At 41.5% G+C, this 23,201-nt stretch overlaps 2 protein-coding genes across 11 annotated transcripts in view; one reads left to right on the top strand and one right to left on the bottom strand.

The window, feature by feature from the left end:
- LOC147143728 (uncharacterized) overlaps nucleotides 1-3,601 on the top strand; it is a 58,460-nt gene extending 54,859 nt beyond the window's left edge. For 2 of the 4 annotated variants that reach the window (XM_086037829.1, XM_086037830.1), the window contains exons 2-6: nucleotides 1,531-1,688; nucleotides 2,961-3,080; nucleotides 3,155-3,211; nucleotides 3,277-3,381; nucleotides 3,469-3,601. In XM_086037829.1, the coding sequence (XP_085893955.1) occupies nucleotides 1,542-1,688; nucleotides 2,961-3,080; nucleotides 3,155-3,211; nucleotides 3,277-3,381; nucleotides 3,469-3,570 (531 nt within the window). In that variant the 5' untranslated portion in view covers nucleotides 1,531-1,541 and the 3' untranslated portion in view covers nucleotides 3,571-3,601. Of the gene's footprint in view, nucleotides 1-603; nucleotides 1,689-2,960; nucleotides 3,081-3,154; nucleotides 3,212-3,276; nucleotides 3,382-3,468 lie in introns of those variants that run through there. The other 2 variants (XM_086037828.1, XM_086037827.1) reach the window with 2 other exon arrangements.
- A 241-nt stretch (nucleotides 3,602-3,842) lies between these two features.
- The window catches only part of plekhg4b (pleckstrin homology domain containing, family G (with RhoGef domain) member 4B), a 40,897-nt gene continuing 21,538 nt past the window's right edge, over nucleotides 3,843-23,201 (bottom strand). For 5 of the 7 annotated variants that reach the window (XM_086038924.1, XM_086038923.1, XM_086038925.1 and 2 more), the window contains 23 exons: nucleotides 22,515-22,604; nucleotides 21,371-22,281; nucleotides 17,521-17,718; nucleotides 17,225-17,348; nucleotides 16,526-16,619; nucleotides 15,880-15,969; nucleotides 15,542-15,658; nucleotides 14,908-15,006; nucleotides 14,682-14,824; nucleotides 14,465-14,603; nucleotides 14,052-14,174; nucleotides 12,837-12,992; nucleotides 11,704-12,569; nucleotides 10,917-11,166; nucleotides 9,786-9,875; nucleotides 8,879-9,103; nucleotides 7,794-7,964; nucleotides 7,527-7,704; nucleotides 7,324-7,440; nucleotides 6,674-6,952; nucleotides 6,078-6,319; nucleotides 4,641-4,701; nucleotides 3,843-4,146 (listed from right to left, as the gene is read on the bottom strand). In XM_086038924.1, coding sequence (XP_085895050.1) covers nucleotides 4,657-4,701; nucleotides 6,078-6,319; nucleotides 6,674-6,952; nucleotides 7,324-7,440; nucleotides 7,527-7,704; nucleotides 7,794-7,964; nucleotides 8,879-9,103; nucleotides 9,786-9,875; nucleotides 10,917-11,166; nucleotides 11,704-12,569; nucleotides 12,837-12,992; nucleotides 14,052-14,174; nucleotides 14,465-14,603; nucleotides 14,682-14,824; nucleotides 14,908-15,006; nucleotides 15,542-15,658; nucleotides 15,880-15,969; nucleotides 16,526-16,619; nucleotides 17,225-17,348; nucleotides 17,521-17,718; nucleotides 21,371-22,281; nucleotides 22,515-22,576 — 4,719 coding nt within the window. In that variant the 5' untranslated portion in view covers nucleotides 22,577-22,604 and the 3' untranslated portion in view covers nucleotides 3,843-4,146; nucleotides 4,641-4,656. Of the gene's footprint in view, nucleotides 4,147-4,640; nucleotides 4,702-6,077; nucleotides 6,320-6,673; nucleotides 6,953-7,323; nucleotides 7,441-7,526; nucleotides 7,705-7,793; nucleotides 7,965-8,878; nucleotides 9,104-9,785; nucleotides 9,876-10,916; nucleotides 11,167-11,703; nucleotides 12,570-12,836; nucleotides 12,993-14,051; nucleotides 14,175-14,464; nucleotides 14,604-14,681; nucleotides 14,825-14,907; nucleotides 15,007-15,541; nucleotides 15,659-15,879; nucleotides 15,970-16,525; nucleotides 16,620-17,224; nucleotides 17,349-17,520; nucleotides 17,719-21,370; nucleotides 22,605-23,201 lie in introns of all 7 variants that reach the window. The other 2 variants (XM_086038919.1, XM_086038921.1) reach the window with 2 other exon arrangements.

Here is a 23,201-nt window from a genome sequence, read left to right as displayed (position 1 = left end):
ATATTAAAATACTACAACCTCAAAGTCTGTGCAATAAAGAATATGAAATGTCACTTCTAATCATTTTCTTGTCGATATTCAATTGCATTTTGTGAACTTAAGGTCCATGTATCTAAAGAAAGCCAATATTACATGGTAATTGAGTGTAGAGACTTTTACATTACATGTACTGTAGATAACAGATAGCATGTAAAAATTCATTTACAACAATAAACAATATTGGGTAATATATTATCAAATATATCAAGCACTAGTAGTGGTACAAAATCACAAGGAAAACAAAATGAAATGTAATTATTATGTGTACGTTACATGTGCATATAAAATGCAATTCATTTACACTTTGTGTTAAACAATATAATGCAACATACTAGCAAATGTACAATATCAAGTACATATCGTACATAACCATGCAGAAGGAAATTAAAAGTAAGATATCGAAACACAGATGTGTAACCAGTTGCCAAGAAAATATCAGTTAAACTCTTGATTTAAACAACAACAACAAAAAAGTTACTCGATCTCCTTTTTGGAGTACTTCATTTTTTTTTCTTTTGGGAAATTTTAGTTAGTGTTTGCTGAGTAGCAGACATGTTACTGCACATGTACACTGCAGAAAAGTTTTATTGTATTTACTCAATTTTATTTCGTCAAGTGGTTGCACAAAATAAAATCAATCCGATAAATTTTTAAGTTCTTGTATCGCCTACTTTAAAAATGTATCTGATCCAGATGATTTTATTTTTAAACCACTTGACGAAATACAATTCAACAAAAACGTTTTTCAGTGTAAAAGTGATCATTTGAAAGTGTAAGCACTTGCAGAGATATAATATTGCATTATTTTCTTTAAGGGAAGTAGGCGTGATATCCCCCAAATATTTATTTATTAAAAAAGGCAATAAGGTTCATTTAAAACTCAAAACAATGCTGTAAAAATCAAAGTAACAAAGAAACACATGACTGGGACAGCAACAACAAACTGGCATAGACTGAACAAAAGCAGGGAACTAAATGCAACGAAATTGACGAGACAACGTGGCACAACAGGATGGGATACGAGTGGCAGGAGGGAGATGATTGGTTGACACAAGGAACAGGGCTGACGAGAACAGGTGGTGACGGAAACCTAACGAGCAGTCAAGACATGAAGGTTGAATACAGGAAACACAATAGAACATGATCAAACAAACAAAGTCAACAAAATCACCGACCATGGCAGTTGTAATTGTATGAATTATGTATTTTTTTTTTACCATTATGTGAAGAGAATTCTGCTTTGTAATATTATCATTACATTGTGTAAATGTCATAGTTAATTGCAATTGAAATACTGCTGACCTTATTTATTATTAGCGAAACTGTGCCTTTAATTGTACAGCAGAACCATCTTCATACTGAGCAATTATTTTGACTTAGGTCTCAGTAAATATATTTTGGACAACTTTTTGAACATTATAATTAACACAAAACAAATGAAAACATTGATACGTTCACATTTAAGAATATATTTTGATCTTGTACTTGCAGGCGAGTGCAGCATGGCTTGTTCCGATGTTAAAATGGAGATCCAAGAAGATGAACAAGGCCTGTGCAAGGACGTTGAGCAATTGCCGAGGGTGGTACGATACCAAGCCACAAAGGTGGCAGAGGATGACCAGCTGCAGACTAAGACTGCTGTGTTCGGTGTAAGGACGACAATCACGTACAACAACATGCTTGAGGAATGTGACTGGATGTGTTTCCAACACACGGAGCTCTGCTAGTCAAATTGTCATGGAGGTGTTTTAGTACCAGTCCAGGATTTTAATATTTGGGGATTTTTTTCAGTATATTTAGTTTTTAATTTCGTTTTGACTTTTTTTTTTTTTAATTCAGTTTGTTCTAATTGATTTTTAGACATGGTTCGTTAGAGTTCATTAGTTTTTATTCTTTGGAAAATGCATAATTTTTTAAAAATTAGTTTTACTTTTAATACCGGTAATATATATGATGTATTTGTCAAGAGCAAGTTAAAAAAAAAAAGTCTCAATAAGTGTTGTGTAGTAAAGTAACAAAAATTAGCAAATGACTATTCGACCATCTTTTTTCGGTATGGCCGTACAGTAATACCAAAATAAATACATACATATAAAACTAACAGTGAAAGCTCATGTTTGAAATTAATTGACAAAGACAAAAACAGAGGACGTGTTCCCCTTAATTTTTGTTTTAGTTAGCTTTCTACAAGTAAAATAAAATTTCAGTTAGTTATTGGTTTTTTATCATTTTATCATTGTCATTTTAATTTCATCAGTGAAAAAATATGATAGTAAGGGCAATCACAGCCACCTGTTATTTTTATTTCCCAAGGAGAAACCAAGGACACATTTATTTGGGGTGCGGCATTCGTTTTGTTCATTTGAAGTGAACGATCAAACGGTGATTTATTGGAGCACAGCATTTAATAGATGAAAATGTTTTAAAACCTCGCCCTTGAGGAATCTGTGTGAATGTTCTATATAAAAGCAATTCTATATGGTTGATACAGAGAAAGATACTGTAGATAGAAGTTTTGCGGTGTGTTGTTAAAGGATGTCCAGCCTGTTTCAAAGTCAGCAACAGGAAACTCCGTTAGGTTCTTGTGGTCTTCCTCTTAAATGGTAAAAAAAAAAAAAAAGAAAAGAAAAAATAGGGTTGCATGCATTATAGACTGACCTACTTTTATCGCAACAAAAATGAGTGTATAAAAATCCTTTTTTTTTTTTTTTTAAATAAATGTAGTAATGTTATTATTAATTGAATGAATGACATGTTTGCCTTAACTTTTATTCTTTACTATTTGGGTACGCACTCAATTTTACATTGAATTTATTACACATATTTTGAATGATGTAATATACATATATAATTTTATTGATTTATTATAGAATATTTTGAATCAATATTTAACATAGATTGACATGAACCAATCAATGTAGTTCCTTCAGGTTATCAGCGGACTACCCAGTGTTGGAATTGGTTTTACGATGGCTGTAAGCCTGAGGATGAATGAGTCGCTAGTCACGCTCTTCAGAGTTGCTCACGGGACCGGGATGCTTGTAAGAAGACTATTTATTATTATTTCTGTAATCATATTTTTTTCACAATCATTTGAAAGTCTCCTGCTTTTCAGTTCATGATTGCAGGAGCTGTTTCCAGCATGCTGATGCGATATCCAGTATTAATAGATGTAAGTAAGCCTGTTTGTACTGCATGCTCAGCATTTCATTAAAATAACGGCTCTGTTTATTTCAGGTGTCCCATGTGATCAACAGAGCCTGTCTCGTTTTTGCGTTAGTTGCCGCTGGTTTGATAACCAATGACCTGATGCAACGGACTCAAGGAAGAATTTTTTGGATGGTGAGAGAGATTCTGAAAAAACAAAAAACAAATAAGAAATGAAATGATTTACGCCCCTCTTCCCCCATCCCCCAAATGTCTTTGTAGGTGGAGGTGATGGAACTTTGCATTTTGGGATTTCAGTTTTTGCTCAGTGTAATTCTCTGCGTAAGGATCTCCAAAGTGAAATGTGGCACGTTGAATAATTAAACCAATTTGCAAATAAATATTTGGATTTTGAGGACTGCTTGGTGGCATTTTTTTTTCTGATCTCAACCTTTAGGGAAGTTTGAAAAAATAGTTGCAGTAAATGTGTGCCGTTAAAGGAAAATGACACCCCCTACCACACACCCACACAGCTTTGTGAAATGCTATGTTGTGGTTGCTCACTGTGTATCTGTCGGTGTCGGACAAAATTACAGACTATTTGCACCATCTCTTAACTAAAAAGTGGTAAATCACAAATACAAACAATCTTTTCATACAAACTTTTTTTAATCATCTGTACAAGTCTCACAAGGCCGGACAGCAAACAAAAGTAATAACCTGCATTTTTTTTTCTGCATTGGTCTGCCAGTTACTTGTAAATTGCACAACAAAAATAATAACAATAACAACAACAAAAAACATCTACAATATAAACAGAGATGCATACTGTTAAGGAAATGTTACAAACCATATGAGTACCATCATGGAAGTGTTTATTTTTTATCTGACTCTCCAATTAATTTCAATTGAATGTTGTGTCACATCGTTGGAATTTTGCTCTTCGTCAGGACTTCACAGCTGCAAAGAAAAAAGAAAAAAAAGAACAGTGTTCAGGAAAAAAAAAAAACATCTATATGTACTTATTTAACCAGAGTCTATATAAAATAACTACACCTTTGTTCAAATGCAGTGTTTTGGGGATAGAAAAAAATAACGCCAAGATAAATCATTTCAAAAACCTTTGAAATGATCTATTTTTACCCTTGTAAGAACCTAGCATTTGAACGGGGGTGTGCAGACTTATGCTATCCACTGAACCTTCAAAAAGGAAATGACTGCGTGCGTTCAAGAGCATGCATGTGTTCACACACAGAAATCATTCCAAAATGACAACACTGGAGGGAGAAATGGCAGGCAAGTCAAACACCGGATTGGAGCAAAGCTTTCAAACCCACACGACCATGCATGATTTTCACACGCACTGTACAGTATTAGTAACAAGGCCATGTGTTGTCGTCACGGTTGTTCAACAGGCTGTTAACACGACCACAATGGATACGCCGAATACTTACTGAGCTAAGCTTAAAGTCACACCACTGTCGACAGGCCTACGGCTATATGAGAAGTCTGGCTCTGGCAAAAACAAGACGGCAAAAAGTGGAGTCTTTAAACTGAGCTACTACTTACCGCTTGTTCTTAAGGTCTCTCAATAGAGATTTTTCCACATTGATCGTACTAAAAGTCCAATTTAAGACACTAAATAAGGCAAGGGACCATATTTGGCAACTCAAACAGTCAAAATGTATGCCGAATAAATGTTATGATCATCTTCTTAATACATTACATTCTCCATACAATATACTGTAATTGAAATGCAATAGTCACATTTAATAGGGCTGCACTCATTTTATGGGGTTAAAATGTTGTTAAGGACTTTTTGCCCTTGTTTGTACAATAAGGCAATTACAAAAATGACAATGCGATGCAATGGGGTGCGAGTGAAAGTTTAGTCGGACTCGCCGAAGGACGGACGTTTAAAATTAGAGGCGGCCTATGGACAGGATTTTCCCCGGAAAAATAAGGCAGACGGATGACGAACAATGGACGTTCAATTTTTAGTAAAATGCCCAAATCTCCGTGTATATATTGTATATTCTATACTCTGTTATGTGTGGTGAATCTACCTTTGATCTGAGTTTCCCTTTTTCATAGCTCCCTCTGGTGGGACGAGTAAGAATAACTGACTAAAATGTTCCAACTGTGCATGTTATAGTGACTTAAACATTTTTTGAATACAATACAGTACATTTGCTAAGCATAGTTCGGATGTATTTAACTTTTAAGTACAATATAGATGCGTTTAATCATTTAGATGTGCTTGTTTTCTGACTTTTGTTTAGGTAGGATTACTAACTTATGTTTTAATTCATCATTAGTAGTACAGTAGGTGGATTTCCCCCCGTATATATTTAGGGCAGTGTTAATGTTCAAACAGTGCATAATTTTACAGTGGCGTACAATAATATTCCATACACCTTTTAGCAGAGCCGGGCATCGTCCCTCCGTCCCCGAGATCCCCTCCTGCATATTTAATCGACCCGGCCCGTCCTTCGTCCGCGACAGCCAATGAGCGTCAAGAATGTAATTTTCACGTCACACGCAGGCGCCGCCAAATAAATAATAAATATCAAACAAAAACAACTGACAAACAATATAAAACAATATGAGGCACACGTCATTGGGTCGGCGCAGTTTGGCTGTCTACGACCGACTGGAACCACATGGGTCGATTAAATACGCAGGACAGGAACTCGGGGACGGAGGGACGATGTCCAGCTTTACCTTTTATGAATAAAGCCTCTGTCTAGTTTTTGACAAACACTTAGGCTACTTACTAAGCTACCTTATTTTAACTGTCACGAGAGTGGCACTGACAGGGCTAAATATTCTTTTAGGTGGTGCTTTGTTTAAAAAAAACAAAAAAACAAGGACATAGAGCAAAGACTCACTGCTGTGATGAACTTGTTGCCCTGCGGTTGGAGGTCTTCACTTGTGGAGAAGAGGGAGGAAGCCTGCATGGAGGAAGGCGGCACGGAGGAGCACAGGAAGGAGGAGGATTCCTCGTTGTTGTTGTTGTTGTTGTTGTATGAGTCCAGGAGCCCGTCGGGGGGTCCGGGTAAGGTGAGGGTGCTCAGGCCGGTCACGCTGTCATTGGAAGTGCACTGGGACGACGTTTCGGAACTCTCCGTTACTGGCACACAACACACAACAGCATTTATTCCTAATGACAAATACAGTAGTGTGAGTCATCATTTGTACCGTCGAGACAAGTAAAGGCAGTGTGTTGTGGTTTTGTCATTTGGCATTGTGTAACATTGTGTTGTAAATATCATACTTCTAATGGTGGAAGCATTTTTGGAAGCAAAAAGAGTATATACTAATAAATGTCTCTGGTTGGGGCTTGGTTCCCAAAAAAAGTGTTGATTTTGTTAAGCTTGATTTCTTTTCTTTTATTTAGTTCTGTAAAAAAATCGGGAATCGGCGTCGTGAATTTTCAATTCAGAAAATTAGTCAAGAAAAAAAATAAAATAAAATCCCAACTCACGCATGGAGGGCTGGCTCCCAGAGTCGTGCTCCAGCTCGTCTTCCTCGATGCAGTCGTAAGGCCACTGGGTGAAGGAGGGAACGCTGGCCAGCGGGTAAAGGTGAGCGTGCGGGTGCGAGGGCGAAGAGTACAGGTGGAGGTTGAGCGATCCCAGCAGGGAAGAGGATGACTGGCTGCTGGAGGACGACGTGCTGCTGTTGGAGATGGTGGAATGCGGTCTCTTGATGGAAGCCGAGTATTCGTATGAGGGCACCGCTATGGAGGCCCTTGTCCTACATCCTGTTGGCAACATGGAAACAAAAAAAAAAACGTGTGAGATTCCAGGAGAGACCAGAACAACACTGATTTACAAAATCGCAAGGGCTGCTATTGGGGAAAAACAAAAAGCTCAGCTTTGTTTTGGTACCTCGTTAGGTAGGCTTTCATATCTGATGTGACTTATTGTAATACAGACTTGCTTGAGTTTGTTAAAAACAATACATGGGAAGAGGACCTTGTAAAAATAATCACTTACTAAATAATAATCACAATACTGAGGGAAAAAAAAAAATTAAAATTAGATTATTTTTCAAAATTGTTCGGCGCTAGCATAACGGGCAAATAAAAAGAAATGGGGGGCGGGACTAAAGGGGAAGAAAAAGAAGTCTCACCAGACCCCTTCATGATATAGTCGATGGCTCGGTCATTGATGGCTGCATCACTGGGCTTAATGTCCATGAACGGCTTGCTTCCAATGCCCATTGACACCATTTCTTGCATGCGTAACTCTGCAAACCAAAATACACAAAGGGAGCCCTAAATAAAAATGTTAAACAATCGCAATCAATGGCTGCATCTCAAGAGAGAAACACACCCCTGTTTCGTAACGCCTGCCTCCACAAGATCTTCCCTATAATGGAAGTCCATACTGCCTTGATCTCCACAGAGCTTGCTTGTAGAATGAACGTGTCTTGAGACTTCCTTCGCCGGAACCAAATCTCAAAGCGCAGACCGCTATTGCCAACATTTTCAGTCATACCTATCTCTGCTGTCTATCAAAAAATACCCACAAAAAAACAGCGTGTTAAGCAACCTAAAAATTACTGATAGCTCAGCTGACACTGACCAAAAAAAATCTTACTTTGTAGGATTGTTTGTAGATGTAAATGTCATATCCTCCTTCTATCTTTTTGGTCTTGCTGAAGAGAATGAGGTCTTCAAACAAGAAGACGTGGCGGAGGTACTTCCTGCGTCCACACCAGACGATGAACTCATCTTGGCAGCGAAGTTGACCCTGTTCCTTTAGGTTCACCTAGACAGGAAAAACTTCAGGTCACATGCGTCACACACAACAATGGAAGTTCTGGTGGGATGCTGACTTCACTCTACAGTATACAAAAGAAGATGACATCAAGTTCAAAAATACACTATGGATAAGAGCGTTGGGACACGAGCTTCCTTTGAAGCGGAAGTCAACCCAAATATATATTTTTTTCAAGAATATGTTCCCAACAGGCCCACTAGTTGAAACATGGCATTCTGATTAATTTTGCGTTTGTGGAATGTAAGTTAATCAGCAAAATGCACTCGTTTTTAGCCATCTCTTGGGGCGGCCATTTTGTCTTCTGTCGACTGAAAATGACATCACAACTGCTCACAACGACCAATCACGCCTCAGATTCAGAAAACGGGTCAGCCGTGATTTGTCGTTGTGAGCAGTTGTGATGTCATTTTCAGTCGACAGAAGACAAAATGGCCGCCCCCAGAGATGGCTAAAAACAAGTACATTTTGCTGCTTTTACACGTTTTGTATTTATTCAAAACACACAATTTATAAAAATCCACTAGCTTCATGCTAACACACAATGCAAAACACCATAGCTGGGATAATAAAAACTAGCATAAATAATGCGGTCGTTACAACCCTTTTAGCGATAGATATTTAAATAAAAACGATGCTGCATGTCGACTGATACAGGCATATATTCTTTATCCTTCGTAAAAAATGACAAATAATACTGCAGCTTACTGAGTCTATTCTATTGTTTTTTAAAGGCGTAAGATTGCTTTATGTTTTGAGTATGATCACAGAACTAGTTAAACTTGCAAGTCAAGTCACCACATTACAATTTAGACACAACTAAGCCCAACCCATGACTGATGCCTCAAATGATTACGAGTGTTGTCTCAATAATTGTGTCAATTCAGTGTACACTTTCTGCTTACATCACAGCCTCGAATGGCGTCCATCGCCAGCAGGTCGTTGCCATGGCGGAGCTGAAACTTGACCATCTCCTCGGCGGTGCGAAGGTCGCTCAGCTCTTGCGCTTGTGACTGGCCGCACTCCTTGATGAGGTCCTTCAGCAGCAGGGCATATTTACTCATCCTCTGGATGGGCTTCAGCAGGTAGGATGCCAGGTCCATCTTGTCCCCCAGATCTAGCTGCTTATTCTGGGATGTGAGAGGGCAGTTAAGTTAGTTTCAGCCACTGATGTGTATGTGTGCCATTGCCACGTTCTCCTGGTCAAGACACATCGGTTGATTGTTTGTAAACAACCTCAAATTCAAAGCAGGTTCTTAATGACTATATTTTGCCTTTTTTCCAGTTGAGATATGTAAGGTTTCTACACACCTGTCACAAGAAATAAGACATGTGTTATTAGAACAGCCAAAAATAAACTGTTTAATCTAAAGGTGCGCCGCAATAAATTTGAATTTTGTGTAAAACTTAATTTATTTCGCATAGTTCTGTTCAAATAGTGAATGTTGTATGTTATAATATTTATTATACAGACTATACAAATATTTCATAATTTCATTAAAAATAAATTGATGATTATATAAGAAACATTTTTTTTTACAGAAATTAGGTAATTAGAAAAGTATTTTCCTGTACTAAATGAATCTGTGCCACCTATACAAGAAAAACCTTTCCTGAATATTTCAATTTATTGAGATGTACCTATCTTAAATACATTTTGGGTGATTTTGTATTGTAAAGGTGTATTCATATTGAGCAACAAGCTTATAACAATACATAAGTCATTTTTCACATCATTTTATGTTGTACCATGGTGGATCAGTGCTGACCTTTTCACCCAGTGAAGAATGTTACCAGAGTTTCCAGACGCACCTTAAAGAATTCGTTCCCATGGCTGCTGAGCAGGGAGTCGGACCGGGGCTTATTCTTGCTGTACAGGGCATACATTCCAAACTGATCCTCCTGCACACACACACACACACACACACACACAATTAACAAGTTAGAACTCTCCAGAAAGTAAACTGGCATGTCAGCATGCTCTCCTAAACACTGTGTAAGTGATTTAAACCATATGAGCTGTATGTTATTAACAGCAAGGCTAAACTATGTGCAGTCCACACACTGCAACCGATGGCATACACATTTGGAAAAAAAATGTTGGTACCCCTCTGTTACTGAAAAAAACAAAAAAAACAAAAAACACAGCGGTCACAGAAATAACTTTAATCTGGCAAAAGCAATAATAAATACAAAAATAATGAAAACTAACTAATGAATAGTGGTGAATTATTACCCCCCCAAAAATGAACAGGCCAAGATAAAAATCATGGTACCCCTACAAAAGACGGGAAAAAAATGTGACCAAAACCATGTTCAACCAACGTGTGCCCTCTAATTGGCATCAGGTGCCTTCAAACTTGTAATCAGTCATTGTGCTGTTTTGTGACATGGTGTGTACCACACTAAACATGGACCAGAGAAAATGAAGAAGAGAGGTGTCTCAGGAAATTAGAATGAAAATTATAGACAAACATGTTAAAGTTAACGGCTAAAACATCGCCAAGCAGCTTGATGTTCCTGCGACTAAAGTTGCACATGTTATTATCAGCAATTTTGGACACATGTATACCCTGTCACATTGTTTTTACTATTTATACCAAATACCAATTATAAATTGAATAGAAAATTAGTGCATGTCATAATTTTCGATTCTGAATATAATGCTTGGAGCATGTAGTGTGACCTGGAAAAATAATATGTGCAATTCTGTTGATAGTTAAGAATTTGAATGTGTTGCATCTTACTACATAGAACACTAGTTTTCCTGGTGCCCCGTTAGAAAACGTCACTGGAGATAACAAAAGCATGACCCTGGAAACATTACATTTTAGTGTGTAACTACACGTCTAAAGGTCATGACTGTTGATGGAAGCTGAGAGCTTTTTGTAAGTTGTCAGTGCACCCCCTCGGGGCACGCCGACTTTGTCTGCACACACTCACATGTCGGAGAAAGCAGTTGCTGATGGACAGCGGGGAGTGGGCGCACGACTCCAGGTCCTTGAGGAAGTACTGGCTGTGAAAGTCCCACAGCTTCTCCACGTTCCCGAAAATAATGCTGCGTTTGCCGCGCAGGTCCTGGGGCAGATCGAGACGCTCCATCTCAGGGAAATAATGCTCAATGACGTAGCTGAGAGAGCGAACGTACTCCCTCTCTGTGGAGATCATCTCGTCCATGATGTGCTGCACTTTACTGGGAACAGAAAAACATCATGTTAAATACAGTATAGAGCACCGGGAGAACAATAGAACACATAAATACAATAAGCACACTCGCGCCACGGACTCATCAACATGAAATGTTCTTCTTCTTGCTATTCAGCACTAGACTGAGTAGATAATCAGTCTATTCAGGCTCCAGACTTACAGTATGCGCCCCTAAATTTTCTACTTGCCCCCCTGAATTTTCAGATTATGGGCCGCTGTGTTCCTAGCATAAAAATTAGACTGGAGCCCGGCAATCCGAAACATATGCTAAATATTTTTTTACCGCTCTAATCTTGCCTTGCGATTGACCGGTGGTCAGTCCAGGGTGGCCCAAAGTCATTTGGGACAGCTCATTCGTCAACCCTCGGGAACCTCTCTAACCTCTATAATTATTATTTATGTAGCTATGATCCCAATGCTTTTTACTGTACATAGCCAGCCTCAACAAAACGCGATAACTTTGTATGAAGGTTAGTTGCCTTTCTGAAAGTATTCTTACATTAACAATGCAAAGTGTCCTGACCTGCTGTGTTTCTTGCCATCTCCCTCATTGTGTCTGTTATGAATCCTGGAGGGCGTAGACATGCTGCGACTGCGTCCTAACACTGGGCTCATGACATCCGGTCTCTGCAGCTTCTTCTCAGCGGACACGTTGTTGGCCACCTCCAGACCCTTGATGTACACCCCCGTGTATCCGTGCACGTGGCTGGAGTCCGAATGGCCGCCGTCCCTTGGCGTCAGCTCGTGGCTCATGGTCTTCTTCATGATCTTCTTCATTGGCGACTTGCGGACTCGGGAAGCTGCAGAGAAGATGGGCTCCGAGTGGCATGAGATAGTGGAGTCGATAGTGCAGTCGCTGTCCGTGTCTTCAAACATCGATGGGCTCATCTTGCTGTCAGGCGGGAAAGTGAAGCGTGAGGAGGAGGCGATCGAACCGGAGGGGCTTTTGGAGAAAGGCTCATCGGAATGCGGCTTGGTGTCCTCGGCAGCCAGCGGCGTAGCGGTCCTGCTGGAGCAAGAAGAGCCTTCCGCTAGAAGCGCACATCCACTTGTCTCCGATACACTAATTTGGATGTCTGCAGGATTTAAAACGGCTGTGAGTTCGGAGGAAACGGAGTCTGAAGATGCCCTCGTGGCTCGGGCTAACGTGTCCTCCAGCTGCTGCTTGGTCTGCTGACATTTGTGCCACACTGCGTTCCACTGCTGCACTTGCTGAGGACATTCCAGGGAGAGCACCATATCATTCAGCGTGCTGAAGTTGTCCATGGAGAATTTGGAGGCCTCGGCGCAGTAATCCCGCAGGATCGGGACCGCGGCGGGTGAAAGCGCTTCACCTGAAGCGCTTTCATGACTGACGTAGGCCTGGCAGTGCTCCATCCATTGGTTTACCTGTGGATGTTTCAAAGAGAGTTTTTTTGCCATATATTAATCTGAATCTAGAGCCAGACTATCATAAAACAATGGGTAGCTCAATTTTGCATGGTCATACAGAATTAGACTGCTCAAGAGAGCTGGACTACAATGAATAGGTAAACAATAATATCACCACAGAAGCATCTAATCTGTGTTTATAAAGGAAGTCAAGCAGCAACTTTACATAGTGTCTGCCAAAATAAAAGAACTGCTATGCAATATCATTTTTTTTTTCACACTTACAGAGTCATAAAACTCGTAAAGGTTTCCCAGTATGTCCAAGTGTGCTTTCCTCTTCTCCACACTGCTCAGGATGGAGGCAAGATGTTGCTTGAATTCTGAGGAAACTGAGCCAGGAAGAGACTCTTTCACCATCTGCAGAGCATGTCTCTGCTGGTGCTGTCAACCAACAGAAGGACAACTGATTACGCTCCCAGATAATGCACATGACTTGGACAGAATTTGGGACACGCAGGGCCCTATTTTCACATCCATTTTAAGACAAGCGTAAAGCGCGGCCGAACTGTGTTTTCTTTCTTTTGTATTTTCGCAGATGTGCGCAATTAGAAACGGGCATTTGCGCCGTTGTGGGCGTGAACACAGCCGACTTGTTTCCCAGCAAATGGAAACGGACCACACATGTGCCTGGAGCAGCAGAATCTGTCTGCCTGCACCTCAATCAAATTCACCAAAATCATGTTACACCACCTGCGCCACAACTTAGACCTGCTTTCAGCAGGCACAAAATTGAATCTACTTTCAGCCACCAAATTGTCAGGTGCGCTGCGGGCCTGTTAAAGCAAACGCCCTTGGTCTGTCAGAACTTCCAGTGTGGGGCTGCCAAATTCGCCAAAACGCTAAAGTAGGCTTGCCCCTGCACAAAAATCAAGACAGTTTTTTTGCCTGAACGCATATGCGCTGTCTCCAAAAATAGAGCCCATAATGGTTGTCCAAATGAAGAATAAGAATGGATTCATTATAGAGGGGGAATCGACCTAAACACATTTTTTTTCAACAATATGTTCCCAGCAGGCCCACTGAAACACGGCATTCTGATTAATGTTGCGTTTGTGGAATATGAGTTAAGCAACAAAATCCACCACTTTTTAGCCATCTCAGGGGGCGGCCATTTTGTCACGTCTGTCGACTGAAAATGACATCACAACTGCTCGGGGCTCAGTTAACGACCAATCACGGCTCGGCTTCAGAAAACAGGTCAGCCTGAGCCCTGAGTAGTTGTGATGTCATTTTCAGTCGACAAAAGTGACAAAATGGCCACCCCCAGAGATGGCTAAAAACGAGTGGATTAACTCTTATTCCACAAACGCAATATTTATCAGAATGCCTTGTTTCAACTAGTGGGCTTGCATGGACCATATTCTTGAAAAAAAGATGTTTGAGTTGACTTCCCTTTAAGAGGTGTGCCTCAAATACATTCATGGCTGTCAAGATACTTACCACTGACTCTTCTAGAAATTGGTCCAAGCTCTCCTTCAGGTCTTTGATGTTGCTGACAGACAAAGGGAGTGATTCTAAAGGCGTTAGATGTTTATCTCCCTCTACATTGAACCACAGTTTGACCTGAAAAGAATGAATAAAATTGACCCGTTATCCCCATATCATGGTATAGAACAGGAGTCTTCGATCCTGTTCCTCGAGGGCCGATGTCCTGCCTGTTTTCCATCCCTCCCTGCTACAGATATTCACCAAAGGCCTGCAGAAGCTGGATAACGATCCTGATCATTTGAATCAGGTGTGTGTTGCAGCAGGGACAGATGGGAAACAGGTAGGACACCGGCCCTCGGGGAACAGGATTGAAGGCCCCTGGTACAGAGGAAAGAGCTACCAAAAGGGAAATACTGAAGGCTCACCTGTCTTGTCTGTTCCTCAAACCTGCGCACCTCCAGGAGACTTTCCAAGTCCTTCTGAGACTTGTTGGACAGAATGACAAGCTCATGGACCTCTTCGTCCACTTGGTTGTACAGTGCACTCAACACATCTACAGCATCCCTGAAGACAGGCAAAAATATTAAAGGCAAGGTCATTTTTGTATTAACAGGAAGTGAGAGGCCTCGTCTGCAGCATTACCTGTAGCTCTCGTTGTCGCAGGCCTCTTCCTTCCTGATGCGTGCGAGGGTAGTGCCTCCTTCCAGACGCAACCTATTTAGATGGGTGTCCTCCAGCACACACTTCATGAGATGCTTCCGCTGCTCCATCATCTGAGACACCTCCTAAACAAAAATGAGCATTTTTGAGCTGATTATTTGTTGTTGTTTTTTTTTTTTAAAAATATGACTATTTAGTTCAGTTCTACCTCAGATGTCTTCAGGTTGCCACTGTCGCTTAACGTGGCGATAGACTCCCGGAGAGAAGCGATGGCTTCGCTGCAGCTGCTGGCAAATGGTTCTATTTTCTGTAAGCATTAAAAAAAATAAAATAAAATAATAACATTTAGCAGGCTACTTCCTTGGGAGATGCCATGGTGATGCTTTTTCGGTTGGGCAACAGTTCATTGTGATTCAAATGGCAAACAGAAAAGATAAATCCATCTCATAAAAGTGATGAAGTGGCATATTGGTGTGTGTTTGTGTTTTTACATTGTTATGATTTGACATCAGGGCTGGCGGAAATCAACTTAACGTGATTAAAATGGTGAAAAGATCCAATAATTCCCGTTCATCCAGGTCATTTTATTTCTCAGGGCATTGAATCGATCCCAACCGGACTGTACTGGTTGTCTCAGAAGACGTTCGCCTCTCATCTGAGCAGGCTTGATAATTTGATGAAAAGGCTTAGTTAGGACAGCACAAGCCCCAGTTGGTGCGAAAAGAACCCTCGACTATTTACGCACACCTTGTCTTGAAACGCTGCTGAATAACCGTGTTAGTTGACAAACTCTTACTGATACACCACAAAGTTGGTTTCCGTCCATCCTTTGTCCTATTTACCCGTCTGAAGTGCATCCAGTGACTGTGGTCGTAATAGAAGGTGCCCTCCAGGTCGCGCGTGAGCTGATTCTGTTCAACGTGCTTCAGCAGGGCCTTCAATGATGACAATGTCTCAGTCTGCGGCAAGAAATACACAAATATATTGGTCGGTGCACACCTCTTGTCTTGATAATAAGCGTGAAGGGGGACAAGGAAGGCAATACCGGGAGTTACAGGAGATGAAGTAATCCGAAAAATGTTCGGAGAGCATTGAGAATAGGGATGTGCGTGGCAAGGACAACGGACAGGGAACAGCCACCACATGACTTATTCATGTGACAATAACTATATTTACTCACCTGTACGTTGACAATGTCTCTTTCAGGTTTGGCTGCTGCCTCCTTATCCACCAGGAAAAGAACTGAGTAAAGTGCATTTGGTACCAATGTCTGAAAAAACATGCCCATTTTCATGATTATGAATAAATAATAAATAATAAATAATTACAACTACCGGTACTCATAACGTCAAAAGGTGAAAGAATGAGACTATTTGCTGGAGTGCCCTTTAAATGCATTACATACGGCAGACCGGTGCTATTATTAAGTCCTTTTTTTTTTTTTTTTTTTTTTTTTTTTTACAATGTCTGCTTGGATTACCAGACAGAGCATCTCAGCATCAGTAAGCCAGACTCAAAACATAATCACATGGCTTCTGAAAGTCTTCTGAAACCAACTCACTCACTCACAGATGGTTAAAAACAGACATGTAAGCACAGGTTAGCCCCGAGGCCAGCCTTTTCTCAGAAGCAGCTCTTGGACGTGTAGTCATTACAACTTTAAGGTGTGTCTCTTCTGAAAACGTTGAACATTAGGTAAATGTATAGGGCATGCGATAGAATGTAAAAAGGAGTAATATGATTGGCATTGCTTGAACACGTGAGGTCAGAAAACATTCACGGCGTGTTGGAATTCAGGTCAGTGCACACTCACTGTCTGTGCTCACCTGAAATTCAGACAGCGATGACAAGAGAGCTGGAACAGGCTGCTGCCTCCTGCTGTCTATCACAACTGTCAGACCTTCATCACGTTTATCTTTCCTACAGTCGCAACAAACATAATCCGGTCATGTTGGCCACATATTTACATTGCTAAACTATCAGTGCCGTCAGTGAAATTGGCAACAATATTCACATGGCAGAAAAAGACATCATACAGATATGAAATTACATACAGTACAATACGAGTCTGAATGATACCAAGCACTGGTGGGGCTATGATTTTTTTTCTTTGCCGTACAAAAAAAAAAAAAAATTTTTTACAACCCCCCAAAATTCTTCAGAAAACCCTGATAAAAATGATTACATGTTCCTATGGGGGACGGGGAAAATGTAAAAAATTCCCAGACAAAAATCGGAAAATACCCAAAAGTCAATTATCTGGTCTGGCACCTGGGTGGTCCAAGCATATTCCAGAGGGCATGCACCTAACAGGTTGCCAGCAGTTGAGAGCCACTGCACTAAATGGCAGTAGCTGACTATGAAATACTGATTTAATGTACAGTTGAAATACTGATTTAATGTACAGTTTTTTTTTTGTAAAAGCATTTTTGCCTTTGAGCTGCAGATAATGGGCACTTGCAAAGAATAAAAGTTCTTGTTTGGTGAATAAAAATGAAAACAAATGGTGACTGTTCTCAACTTACCGCAGTGTGGAGTGGAAGTAGACCAGTAAATTACTGAGGTCATGCACCGTGCAACTTTCGCCCGCCCACACCTGAGCTCTGGTGCACACCTGCAGTACTGCCCTCCCACTGCGATCTCTGCTTCCTGGAAGACAAAAGACACCAGCAGCGTGAGAAAACACTACTTAGGAAAGACAACAACTACTTTTTCGCTACTGGTATTGTACAGTAGTGGTATAAAGATAAAAGGTGATTCTTTTCATACACATTTGTACATGCACAGTATTTGAGTGAAATGATGCCAAGGTGTTCCTGACCTGGCAAAATCACAGCGCCTGATGCGAGCAGTTCCTGATTGACTTCCGACATCCGTTTGGGGAGGGACAAATGACTATCGTTGGAGGAGCTCGATGACGACCCCAACCCAATGGCCGACCCGTGGGCGGTTTTGGGGCTGTTAGACTCCTCCTCTGCGAATCTGGACTTCCTGTCATCACCGGTGTCCTCCTGCTGCCCTGTAATAACAATACACCACCATTTCACAAGAGAGAAGCTTCCTTCCACCTCAGTGTGTTCTAATCATCATAGTAGATCAGACTGACTCGTACTGGAGAGCAGGTGTATCATCAGCATGACTCAAGAGTAATTTTGCCTTTATTAGAAACGTCAGCAACTTTGGTCCCCGGGGCCCAATTATAAGTCCGACTGACATTCTCTACTGGTTACGCAATTTCCACACTTGATCCGGAGTGTGGGTTTGTGAAAGTGCATCCGAGTAGGATTATTCATTGTGTATATCAATTAGCACTGATCTCCAATTACACTTCATTACAAAACGAGAAAGTTCTCACTATTACGTTTTGTATGACTCATTCCAAAACCTAAAAAAGAACAAGCATTTTCCCTTCTTCATGTAGTCGCAAAGTGAAACCAGAAACATGGGTGATGTCACTTCAACAAAAGCTTGACATTGCTTGTCTTATCCAAAACCATCCTTTATTGTTCTAAACCCCTGTTTTCATGACAGTATTGTAATAGGAAGAATAATGTTGTGCCACGTGTGACTATCAACTTTGCATAACTGACGTCATGTCAAATTAGTTAGGATTCGCGTTTCATAGACAGTGCATCCGCCCCTTTGTGCAAAAGCCGGCGGGTCCAGATTTGCCAATGTTTACCAATTTGGCAGACCGGTTTCCGCCAAGTTAGGCGGGCCCGCAGAAGGAGTGTCTTGGAGATGCGCCTGGCGGAGTGATAATTTGGTGTCAGAAAGTCGATTTTAACCTTATACCTGATCAGACCACGTTTAACACCGGTGCAGGGTAAACAGCTGGTCTAACGCGTCCATTTTTTTCATTCATAACAGCAGGCATTAAACCATCTGTATCACTGTATTATACTCTTTAAATCATCCCAGTTGTTGCTTTGATTCACCATGATCAATATCGGCTGCGATTACTCCCACAGTGACACAGCCCTGCCTCTCGCAGATCCACCAGTCTGATATACGGATAGTAATGCTCATGTACCCTTTAAAGGAGAAACCATCCAATTAGATGAGAGATGAGTTGACAACACCAACCCTAAAGTCATCTCAAGCTAATGAGACAATTTTCACATGTCTTTATGGCAGTTTGAAAACAAACCAAACTGCAAAAGTCCATGATTGCGTGTCTGACACAGTTGTGTTTTTCAGTAGTTGGAGGCCTCTTTTATAGCCCTACTCAGTTGTGTGGGAGTAAACCCAGCCAGCATAGCCTCTATTGTCTTCAAATAGTCAGTGCATTTCCTGTGCCACTGTGTGAGCAGGCCTGTGTTTGCCGCATGTTTCCTAAATTGCTTTGTTTTCCCAGGAAGTGACAAACGTCGAGTAAAGCCTCTGGAGTATTGTGAAAATCTGCTTTTTGTGTCCCCTGCTGGAAAAATTGCGCTGCCGAGGCTAAATCTGCATCGGTCCGTGGGGATGGGACCTTCTGCTCAATCGTAAAGGAAAATATCTGTTCGTTGAAATCTTCTGCTGAACTTTCTTGACTCTTTTGGTTTGGCTCTTTATTCTGCTTGATGGCTGATTGGTTCACAAAAGATACTTTTGTACACGAGGCAACTCGTGTGTGATCTGAGCATCCCCATACTTGAAAGCACCGTAGGGCCACCTCTGGAGTCCTTCTGCTTGGTTTACGGAATCTTTTGTTGTTTTTTTTAAACAGTGTTGTTCGGAAACCTGCTCTGCAACAGCTGAAATGCAATCCCCTCTGAGGTCATCTTGGGAATGCAATGGAGATCTGATATTTAATTACTTCTTCTAATGTATTGTGATTTGTGTGAGTGCTGGTGCTGGTGGGCTGATCTGATAATACCTAGATCAATGTTTTAATTCCATTGAAATCTATTAAAAATAATTCAATTTAAAGAGGTAATCAACCCAAACATAATTTTTTTCAGGAATATGTTCTATGCATGCCCTGCGACTGGCTGGCGACCAGTTCGGGGTGTAGTCTGCCTTCGCCCATTGATGGCTGGGATAGGCTCCAGCAACTCCCCGCGACCCTGTATAGGATAAGCGGTTTGGAAGATGACATGACATGACATGACATGTTCTATGCAAGCCCGCTAGTTGAAACAAAGCATTCTGATAAATATTGCCTTTGTGGAATAAGAGTTAATCCACCCCATTTTGTCATTTCCGTCGACTGAAAATGACATCACAACTACTCAGGGCTCAGGTAACGGCCAATCACGGCTCAGCTTCAGAAAACACGCCCCAGAGATGGCTAAATAAGATTAACTCTTATTCCACAAACGCAATATTTATCAGAATGCCTTGTTTCAACTAGTGGGCTTGCATAGAACATATTCTTAAAAAATATATTTGGGTTGACTTCTACTTTAAGGAAACATGTTTTAATTGCTATCCCTTTAACAAAAACCAGGAAATGATTTAAGATTAGCAGTGCAGAAAATGCAAAAACATAAATCATTCAGGATTCAGTTACTGGTTTGGTCCGTTGGAAAATAAGCAAAAATGTTGGTCAATGTTTTCCATAGTAAATGTTTTATCTTGATTCATTCATTCCTTTCATTGAGTGTTACATAAATCGGGAATAATTACAGTTGAGAAGCTGAAATATCAGAGGATTTTGGCAATTTCAAGATTAATTGATTCTCAAAAATAATTATCGATTAATTTGATAATGGATTAGTTGCCGATTAATCGTTGCACATCTACAATACTATTAATCATTTATTGGGCAACTTACTAACATTAAAATTATAAAAGGAAGTAAATTAAAATAACTTAATTTTAATTTTATTCTCAATTTTATTCTAATGACAGTATTACAATAATGATATCTTAGCAACATGATTGAAAAAAACATACACTTCTCAAAGTGAGCACTTATGAACACCCTTTTGAGTCACCAAATAAACAACATATACCAACAAAAGCTAAGTTCATATTCCAGCCCCATGAGAAATACTTTCTGCGTAACAAAAAAAAAAAGAAAAGCACCGTAGACGTCACCCTCACGTTACTTGTTACCTCAGTTACCCAGCATGAAACAACACAAAACAAAACAGACGCTGTTTGCACACACTGATATGACTTCACCTCAATTTCCAGGGTAGGTCCAAACCTGCACCCTATATGCGCTTGCACCCCCCACCCAAAGGTGCCAAAGAACACAGCAAGTCACCTCTGAAAAGCAATCTGTCAGCAGTGACGGCGTTAATGTTGCACAGTTGCGAGCCGTCTCACCCCTGCTGAGCTGTTGTAGCTAGTCCCGCTGCAGGCTATCATCACAAAACCTGCCCACATTAGCCTGTTACGTTTTCAAGCCTCAAATATTGTTTTCACACCCTCAGGTTGGGTTATTTGTGAAAAGATGAGCCATGGAACATCGCTGTGAATCATACACTGAACATATTTCAAAATCACTATTGTTTTTGATGAAAATAAACTTGTGGGATACTATCCAGATTTACGGTAATATTGGTATATTGGTGCTAACGCTCATGGTGTGTTTGCTGTGGTCACTCTGATAGGCAAAATAAAGATCATTTATAATGATGCTTTGAATACTGTGAAGTGTCCATCTTGAATGTTTATAAACAACCAGTACAATCATGATAAAGTGTGCTATGATACCGGTGAACAGTGGCACATACCTGGTCCTTCTTTGCTGCTCCTCCTTTCACAACCGGGAAGAGTAGCCTCCACCTCCAACTTCCCAAAGCGAAGAACATAGCCATTCATCAGCTTTTTGGGGGAAATGCTAGCCGAGCCCCCAGAAGAAGACCTCTCCCGGTGAGCTTTACCCTGGCCAGCCTTGTTAGTCCTCTCCAATGACTTTGTACGGCGTTCCGCCCGTCTCTCCGCACTCCGCAGCCCCTTCTGTAGATAATGCAGAGGTGTGCTGGGCCTGGAATCGTCACCGCTTAGCCAGCCTCGACTCCCCAACCTGCGGGATAAGTGTTCTCGAGAAGAAGTGCGAATGTCCGGGCTGCTGCCCGGCGTCACGGAGCCCTCTCTTAGGCCGCCGTGCTCGGGACTTTCTTCCAGGATGGACTCGGTGCTGGAGCCGAGGCTCATGGGGTTCTGCAGGGCTTCCATGTAGGATTTCCTGAAAAGTCTTCTGCTTTCAAAAGCCACAGAGTCTCTTGGGTGACGTCGACGAGGGCTCGGATTGCTGAGGTCCGTACTAAAAGAGAGCATCTTCGATGCCGGTCCCCTTTCTCTCCCACCAGCGTCCTCCCCTCTGTGCTCTGTCCCACGCTCTTCAGTGGGGCTGATCTTAATGATGGGAGTTGTTATGTCTACTCTACTCATGCTGTGGCTTTCGCTGCTGGTGTCCGTGCGGTTTCTGTTGGGTGAAGTGCGCTCCGAAAAAGTGGAGTCGGCTCCCTGGGAATGGAGGGACTCCCTGGAGCTGCGATGGCTGCCCAGGGTGCCCGTGGATCCGCTAGTACTGCAGGCGCTGAGTTGGCCGCGGAAGCCGACCCTGCTGCAATGCGCTTGCATGATGGCTTCCGCCGTGCTGCTGACAAACAGAGGGCTGACCACGTTCTTCCACGGGGTCCTGTACACAGATTTACCGGTTGTGAGCAGGCAGTTCTGTAGCGGGTGCAGGTTGCGTTCCGGTGTTACATTCTGCAGGAACTCAGCGGTGAAGACGCTGCCATACATGCTCTCCGCGATGGGGATCTCCACAATAGCCTGCCCGCTGGCCGACAAGCATTTTATCACGAGCTTGGCAGCCTTGCGGCCTAACGGTACAATTTGTAGGTAGAAGTCTCCTTGCTTTAGTCTCACTTTGTGCAAGGGCGACAGCTGCAAGACCACTTTGTCGTGAATGCAGAGAGGCCAGCCTTCATTATAGAGCAGCAGTCCTCGGAACCTTACCTGGGAGAGGAGAGCGGTACAGTTAACACTCGCCCCAGGGGAACATTTTGCATGTGAAGACAGCTTGCGATGCGACTTGCATCAGTGTCTGAAAAATCGTCACCATTGTTACAACATATATTTAACTTCAACTACGCACATGATGAATCACTCACGGTGATCATTTGTCTTAAGGGAAAGACCTGTCTGATCAGGCCTGGTTTCGAAACAACCAAAACACAAATCTTTGTTGTGACCGAATATGAAAAAAAAAATGTCTCTGAGAGACTTTGATTGCAAGCAGAAAGGCTTGGGAGAGGATCCTCTCAAGTTGCCCACAATACAAAGACTCCCGTGTAAAACAGGTTGTTCTCGGGGCCTTGGCTTCAGTGAAACTATCATCCTATGGCTAATCAGGAGATGAATTGAGTGGAATAATGTTTCATTGCTTTGGACGTGCAAGCAGCACCCACAAAGGCTGGATTGGAGAATATTAAGTTTCATGGATGGACCGTTTCTCAGCTCTTCTGCATCCTAGTGTTTCATGATCTCTTCCCTTCCCTTGCAGCCACGATAGTCAACAGCAACATTCTCAACAATGTTGCTTTGCATTTATTA

This window comes from Filicampus tigris, chromosome 8 (assembly GCF_054856515.1).
Source record: "Filicampus tigris isolate MCC_2025a chromosome 8, RoL_Ftig_1.0, whole genome shotgun sequence".
Lineage (NCBI taxonomy): Eukaryota > Metazoa > Chordata > Actinopteri > Syngnathiformes > Syngnathidae > Filicampus > Filicampus tigris.
Note: the sequence above shows the minus strand (reverse complement) of the source record. Positions and strands in the feature narration are given on the sequence as shown.